Here is an 8355-nt window from a genome sequence, read left to right on the forward strand (position 1 = left end):
TAAACCCCAACCCGTAACAGCTAATGTCCAAACATACATAAGCAACCTTGACTAGTAGGCACTGAAGGTCTGTCGAGCTTTATTTTTTGTTTTTATGTCAGGCTTGTGATTTCTCTCGATGCCAAACCGGTGTGCATAAGGCTCTATCAGAAGCAATACTCTCCAGCTAAAGAGTTTGGAGGTTCCTGTCATTTTTTGTTAGCCTTTCCAAAATCAAAAGTACCAGAGCAAAAAGCTTAAGGAATGCATTAAAGTCTGTGTTTACCTGCTCCAATGTACGCTGCCAACCAGCATGAGGGTAACTTCACCACTTTTACACTTTAAAGTGTGTTTACAGGTCTTGGGGAGCACTACTGCATATGTAAAAAAAAAAAAAAAAAAAGTAGTATAAAGCTTTTTGTGACTCCAGAGGAAGCTGTGTTTGCATTGTGGGTGCCAGGTGCCAGGTTCTGAAAAGCAGTGAACTAGTTCAGCATTGCACTCCTGTGACACTGTTGGACTCTTTATGGACAGTTTAAAAACAAATGATTAAAATGTGGTATAGCAGAACCAGCGATATCACCTTTTTTATTGTAAGCATTCTTCTTTCTTTTCAAAACCTGGTACCTGCTTTACCCACAGTGCAATTCAGCTACTGAGTGACATCACTGGAGGCAATTTATCAGATGACAAGCAGCTCCTTCTGGAGCCACAAAAGGCTTTATACTACTACTGAGGAGTTACCCTTTATCTGGCTTACGACCTCAAGTTGCTCTACCTGGGGGCCTGGTTTTAGCCTGGGATGTGTAGCGTTAGCTCACTTTTAGCGCAATATCATGCATGTAGCTATCATGTGCATATTTATAGTCCAGGCTTTTTTGCTTCATTGTGACTGAAACTAACTATTGAAGTGAGTGAGTTTGAACCAACTTAAGGAGTTTTAGTGTCGGCATTAACCTAGCGAGATGCAGCTGATAAAAACAGCTGGCAAAGGCTGTAATTTCAGTTGGCACTGGCTAAAGTGCTAAATATGCTCTTGTGTGAAATCAGTGACCCATTGTTTAAAATATTAACTATACATTTTGAGTTTTGAATCTGCCTAAACTGCATATGTGCCATGTGAGAAAAGAAAAGAGTTGATTTGTTTTATTACTCAATTTTCTATTGAATGGATGGTAAAATTAAATTAAACGTTCAGTAGTCATTTGGCTGGAAACTGCAGACAGTTGATTAATAAGGTCTTCAAGATAGAATAGACTCAATCATGTAAAAACACGTTCCCTCAACAGGTACACATTTTATCACCAGTTTCTCAAAACCATGCAGGAAAATACCTATTCCACTGACTTTAAACCTTCTTACCTACGTTCAGCAGCAATTTCTCGAAATGCCAGCACTTTTCCAACACACTGTATTTTATTGACAGTTGAAAGCCGGAATGGTACAATAGCCCTTAATCACAGAGCACAGCCTGAACGCTATGAACGCAGCTTGGTCTGATCTACCAGGTTTGAGGTCTGATTTGGCACAATTGAACAGTACATCACCTCCCGATCCTCAACAGGACCGGCAGGTGAAAGCCTGTCTTGTTCACAGACTCTATTGAAACACATTGAATGAATTGCCAGTCAAAGTCGGTGGCCGAGGTGTGAGACTGAGCAAGAGAGAGAGAGAGAGAGAGGAGGTGGAGACAGATAAAGAAATGAAAAAGGGCGAGAAAGACATAGACCTGGGGGAAAAGACTGACAAATTAGAGACTGCGAAAAAGAAAAAGCGACAGGAAATCTATAGACTCGAAGTGGAGATTGCGTGTGGCCCGTGTTGAAAGCAGCTTTGTACATAAAGGATAGCAAAGCCTTTTTATCTCACTGAGTTGTGGCGATGAGGAAGGAGTCATGAAGATTATGTCTGTTGCCAGAGTGCAGGAGCCTGCGTTCGCCTTCAAATCAAAGTGGATTTGCTTGAAAATGCTGGAAAACCAATAGCTTTGATGCATATCCAGCATTCTGAGACTGAATATCACTGGCAAAGTTGTATGGAAGTTGAACTAGGATTGGACTAAGTGGGAGAACTTTGAATTTAAATGGACAATTCCAATTTGCAAACCAATCCGATCGATATTATTAAACCAAAGTCACAAAAAAAGTCCTTATTTCATGTCAGTTTGTGAAAATTGATGTTGGCCAGAGTATTTCCAGAGTCCAAGAGGGGAATCCAGCGTGTCAACATTGATTTGTGTTTCCTTTTTCCGAAACGTATCTTAGATAAGCATCGAGTTCTGGTGTCGAATGACTGCACAGTCACTGTTTTGCAATCAGGTAACACACACGGCTCACATGCCGAGATACAATTTCTGCATTCATGTCGCAGCTTCCAAGTGGTAAATTATTCATTACGTCCCTCGATGGTGGAAATGTCACTGGAATGTAGCGCCACAGACAGACAAACACTGTGTCTCCGATAGCCTACGGCCGCTTTATATGTCCAATCTCGTTACAGTATGTTTACAGTCCTTATCTCGTCCTCTTGTTGCGCAAAGATTAAGTGTGTTCGGCCATTTTTGGGTCGTGACTGAAGATGTTTCTCAAAATTTGTTTCAGGGAAAGTTGCCACTTCTTTTAATGGTTAGCTTTGTCTTTGTTTTCCGAAAGACCAATTATGTATCTATTCTATTAGATCATCAATAATTATCTCACTGTTATTGTGCTCTATGCTTAATTTGCACTAAGCTATAATTCTACTCCATTTAGTCTATTCAATTAACTTGCACACCAACAACATAATTAGCGTTCCATCAACATCAACACCCACCAACCGTCTGCACAAGCTCCACTAAACCAGCCAATGGAGCGAGGCCATCGGTTGCCGTCCTCTCTTACCTATCGCGCCATCGGAGGATTTAGTCATCATCTTTGTGACAGCAGCTGGTGGGTGTGTGAACTAATATAGCAACGAGGACCACAACCATCGCCACAGAAAGTGAGTCACCGGTGGCATATGTGTCTGTGTATGTGTGTGTGTAAAAGGTGTTTGTAAAAACACCATCTGATCTGTTATGATGTCTATGCTGCTGTTCAACTTTATATATTTTCTCTCAGTTGGGCCCAGAACACCATGATACACTTTTTATAGTTTGCATGTTTCATCGTCCTCACCATGTGTTTTAAAGATGAAGTTCAAAATGTATCTTTTTAGCTTATTTGTTAAGATTTAGCGTTGGAGATTGACACCACTTGTGAACCTGTAGGTTAAACATCTTATCTCCTTTTTTTTGATTGGGAGAGACCATTTCTTCACAGTGACTCTTGAACACGCATTTTTCCTTGCAACCTCACAGTGACTCAAGACTCCAGTAGAAGCGCAGCCTGGCACATAATCCCCCATGTAAAACTGCAAAGTCATTGAATTTCCTACTTTGGTCTTGTACCGATTAAACAAACAAGATATAAGGAGTTCATTAGTGAGCTGTAGAGGTGCAGATTTATGTGTGGCTGGCTGTTCCCCTTGTTTACTTCTAAGCTAACCAGCTGCTGGCTGTAGCTTCATGTTTATTATAACATACATACAAGACAGCGGTATTAAAGGATAAGTTCACCCAAAAATGCAAAATTCTGTCATTATCATTTCAACCCCATGCCGATGAAAAGTCAGGGGAAGTTTCGTGGTCCACGAAACATTTGTGGAGCGTCACAGCCAAACAGAGTTGCAACACTCTCTTGTAGATGGTGACTTGTATTAAAACACAGAGTGACAACCACAAAGAATTGGCTCCACACAGCTCGCCTGGCTTGATCCAAGTCTTCAGACGACCTGAGATCCAAGTAACAGTCTCCAACACCCTCAACGCATGTGCAACAAAGTCGGACTGCTTGCAGGATAACGTTTTTAGCTTAGCAACGACGTCTTCTCAAATCAATTTGGGACTCCCCATCTACTTCTGTTTCCTGGATTATAGCACGCGAGCCAATCCTCAAATCAGTGTTTCCCACTGAATCTGAGACGCCTCAATTTAGGATCAGCCGTACAGCCTTTCAAATGTAGCTTAAACAATTACTCCATTAATCGAATTTGGTCCATTGACATTAAAGATCTGCAACTATCACAGCCGACTAATCTTTCAAATCATTTCTCAACGTTCTTTGGTTCCACACAGCTTCTCATTTGCTTCTCTCGTCATGGTATACTGAACTGTTTGCAAGACAAAACAAGCAAACTGAAGATCTCACACTGTGATAGGCATCTATGAGTATTATCTATCAGTAATCACTCATTAAAATAATAATGAGTTACTTTTAAATATCTAAAGAAACCAGTAACTACAGCAGGAAAGCTTTGAGTTGTGGTCTGACACCCAAAACAATGAGAATGAATGAAATAAGCCTCGCACACAGCAGATATCGCATATCTCCAACCTGGATCATTGATCTCTGCTCAGCTATGGTGACATCACCTATATTATGCCAATTAACCCGGCTAACGAAGCGGGAGAGAAACTGCTGTTAAGAGTTACATAAGACATCAGTTCCACTACATAAGACGTGCTGACCGGCATTGTTTTCTACTCTGCGAGGTCACATATCAGGTGGAAGCTCGCGGTGCAGAAACAATTACCTCCAGCAGGGGGTAAGCAGCAGAGAAGCAAGCAGAGGGGAGAAGCTTTCTTTTAATTTGTGGTCAATTAGGAAGCTTTGGACAAAGAGGACTGTGGGCGGTGTGGTTTTTCTACTACTGACACTTAAAAAATATCTTAGTATCTTAAGAATCTGTGTCTTTTTCATTGACTTCACCGTACGGAGGTTTCTGTCTAACTGCCTGCGACTACAACAGAGCTAACCGTGCATGGCCAAACTGTAAAAATACAGTGGTGTTAGACCTCCAGCTCAGCTAGTGGTGGTATCAGCTGGCTTAGCTATTACAACAGTTAACAGAGCAAAACATGTTGTTGACTATGGCATAGCATTAGTTCCACCGCATTAGACACAATGACTATCACTGTGACAGCATCTCATTCACACATACACACACACACACATACACTCCCTCTTTTTCACCTACGGATATACACACAGCAGCATCCCCGTTTACAGCACAATGGCGTGTTTCATGCATGTACAGCACATGTGGCAATGTCATTGTGCCGCAGACACGTTAACTTACACGCCGGTTATTCCTTCTTTGAATGGAAATATGCATAGAAATGTCCTATTTCACAGCACAATAGTCTTTTATCAGCACGCCCTCACGCAACGAGGGTCATACACAGTAATAACCTCTCTGTAAATTAGGTGATTTTCATATATCATGCTTTTGTGCAATGCATACATACAAATACACGCATGCAGGCAACACACAGGGTATCGTGTCTGTAACAGTGTCCTATTCAACATGACAATAGGCCTTCAGTTTGCAACAGACTCACTGTACATGACTCCATGAGCTGAGAATGCTACAGCACAAGCTCATGTTTATATGCATCTGTGCACATGCATAAACAATGATACTGTTTATATCACAGTACATCATCAGTTTCTATGCATACGTGTAGAAAAAGTCCTCCTTAAGACTCTCACACGGCTGCATTTCATAAATCTATAATGTTGAAAGTAGTGCAGCATTTATTTTGTGGTGAGTGGTACCACTTTGCCTAAACCTCCCGTCTCTGCTTCAACTTGAGGTACTGATTTCCTTAATTTCCCAGTGCAGCCTACAAAGAAACCCGCTTGAACTCACCTCTCCATCTACGGCTGTTATTCACACACTGTAACAATGCGGCTTTGGTTAAATGTAGCCAAGGTGTGGAGCCTAATGATGATCGCAATCAATACAGCGAGCAACCACCGTTCGACAGCTGGTACAAAATCAAAGTTTTGCACTTCACTCAGAATGTTTTGTGAATGCTTTTTATTTTATATTAACACTTCAGTAACAAATATTCTTTATATAAGAAATGAAAATAAGAAAATACTAGGTGGAGACCAAAAACAGAGTGACCAAAAGGATTAGCTTCCTCAGTATAGCTAGCCAGCTAACTTTTGCGTTTTCTTACCTTAGCTTCCTCAGTATAGCTTGCTAACTAACTTTTGTGTTGTCTTATCTTAGCTTCCTCAGTAGAGCTAGCCTGCTAACTTTTGCGTTTTCTTACCTTAGCTTCCTCAGTATAGCTAGCCAGTTAACTTTTGTCTTATCTTAGCTTGCTCAGCCTTGCTAGCCTGCTAACTTTTGCATTTTCTTACCTTAGCTTCCGCAGTATAGCTAACCAGCTAACTTTTGCATTTTCTTACATTAGCTTCCTCAGTATAGCTAAACAGCTAACTTTTGTGTTGTCTTATCTTAGCTTGCTCAGTATAGCTAGCCAGCTAACTTTGTTACAAGCTTTTGAAGCTGGCCACAGCCAAGTTACAGACCAGCGCGCAGATGAAGACCCTTTGAAATCCAACACAGGGATGTATGTCGGGCAGTCGTGAAGCAGGGCTGCGAGAGTTGATCTGTTGATCGTCCATCACAATGTTTCATCAATCGTCCAATCCTACTTTATTAAGCCACAATATATCAACGTTGTGTTTGCAGCTTGTTCCACCGGCTCTTAATAGCCAAAACAATCAATTAATACTGCATTAAGTCTCTCCTCCTTCTTCTGTGATGGATGTCTCTCTGTATAATTGTTGAATGATTCAGGTGGAAAAATCCTCTGCTAATCAAATCCACTGTACTGTAGCTGTCACGGAAATGTCTTGACCTGACAGAAAATCACCTACATTTGGCCATTCTTGTTTCCTGTGAGGCTACAGATCATCATTAGGGTTCAAGATGTGATTTTCACATGAAGGATTTACACAACCTAATGAAATGGCTGGTTGTTCCTGCTCGCACGTCCTCGCATGTATGCACACATACACGCCTACAGACCCATCCCTCCCTCCCTATTGTCTTGCCTGGCACCGGTTCCCATTGACACAGATGGTGATGGGAGAATGAGATACAAAGAGAGACAGACACAGAGGGAATGGCAGCAGCAGCTGATTCCTTGAGTTTGTACCAGGTCCTCTCCTCCACCCATCCCTCCGTCCATACATTTTTTCCCATACATCACATGTACCTGCTCCACACGTCCATCCACCTGCCAACCAAGCCATCCAATCCCTCATTTGGCTCGACCGGCTCAATTTATCACTCCCAGCCTCCGTCTATCCATCAATGCTCTGTATGGACTCTTAGTACTGTCTTGGAGCTTCCACCTACAGCCATTCGTCCATTCACTCCACCTATTCGTCAATCTGTCCCTCACACCTGATCCTGCCTTGTATCATGACCTTTTAAACACCTATTAACTTTTGAAATGTGACCTTTCAGTCATTCATCCTGTTTTCCCCTCCCTCCATCCATCCATCCATCCATCCACACCCTGCTCCACGTCTAGCCAGCAAAAAATGTGTCTTTTCCTCCCTGTCATGAACTCCTACAATGCATTTTTTAAAAGCTTTATCCCTCTTCCTGATTGATCTGCCCACTTAACCACCACCCTCCCCTACAGGATCAATAGTGATCTTAACTTACCAGCTGCATGCCACAGATGAAGGCCAAGGTGCACCTGCCACTACAGCACCCCATGGTGTCCTCCTCCCTCTCTCCACTGATCCACGTGGAGAAGAAACTCAAAAAAAAAACTCCCAAATCTCCAGCTGGACCTTCAAAAATCCAAAAGCCCCACTCCCCCTTCCCCTGGAGGGCCCCGTCTGTCTGGCTGGCAGCCCAGGTAGAGGCGCTCCCTGCTCGGCCTCACAGACCGGAGTGTCAGCCCCCGGGTTCTGGCTCCGAGCTCGGGGGAATAAAAAAAGGCCACTACTTCATTCAGATTGGAGGTGGGGGGGTTGCTGACAGGTGAGCAGCCAGGGAGCGTGGTCCCCAACACACAGGGTCAGGGGATCAAAGATGGAGATGGAGATGGAGGGTGGGCCTCCAGGAGGATTCAAGTCCACTTGGTGTATCCACAGATCCTGGTCCGAGCCTCTGCGACTGACTGACTGACTGACAGATCAGGTGCTGTGCTGCATGTTGATCTGACCGAGGGATGAATTCAGATTTCTGATCATGCGAGTGACACTTCCCAACTACGTCCACGCAGAGTCCACTTGTCCAGTCATCGCCCGCTGGACTCCAGAGTCCGGTCGACCGCCAACACCAGCAGCACCAGCACCAGGTCCACTGACCGCATCCTTATTTCACCAATACACTGAATTGTCACGGTGCAGCAAACACTGAGGGGCTGGCGAGATCAGATGGATGTACTTCCACGGGATTAAGTGCTCTTTTGTTGAATAATCCAGAGGACTTGGATGTGGCTAATTTGTTTTCAGGGTGGAGAAAACAAGTGCGAGT

At 43.2% G+C, this 8355-nt stretch overlaps 1 protein-coding gene across 1 annotated transcript in view; it reads right to left on the minus strand.

The window, feature by feature from the left end:
• nkain2 (sodium/potassium transporting ATPase interacting 2) overlaps positions 1–7612 on the minus strand; it is an 84701-nt gene extending 77089 nt beyond the window's left edge. The window contains exon 1 of the mRNA XM_073493020.1: positions 7534–7612. Coding sequence (XP_073349121.1) covers positions 7534–7587 — 54 coding nt within the window. The 5' untranslated portion in view covers positions 7588–7612. The remainder of the gene's footprint in view (positions 1–7533) is intronic.
• Positions 7613–8355: the final 743 nt, after the last annotated feature.

The sequence above is a fragment of the Pagrus major genome, chromosome 22, assembly GCF_040436345.1.
Source record: "Pagrus major chromosome 22, Pma_NU_1.0".
In the NCBI taxonomy this organism is placed as follows: Eukaryota; Metazoa; Chordata; class Actinopteri; order Spariformes; family Sparidae; genus Pagrus; species Pagrus major.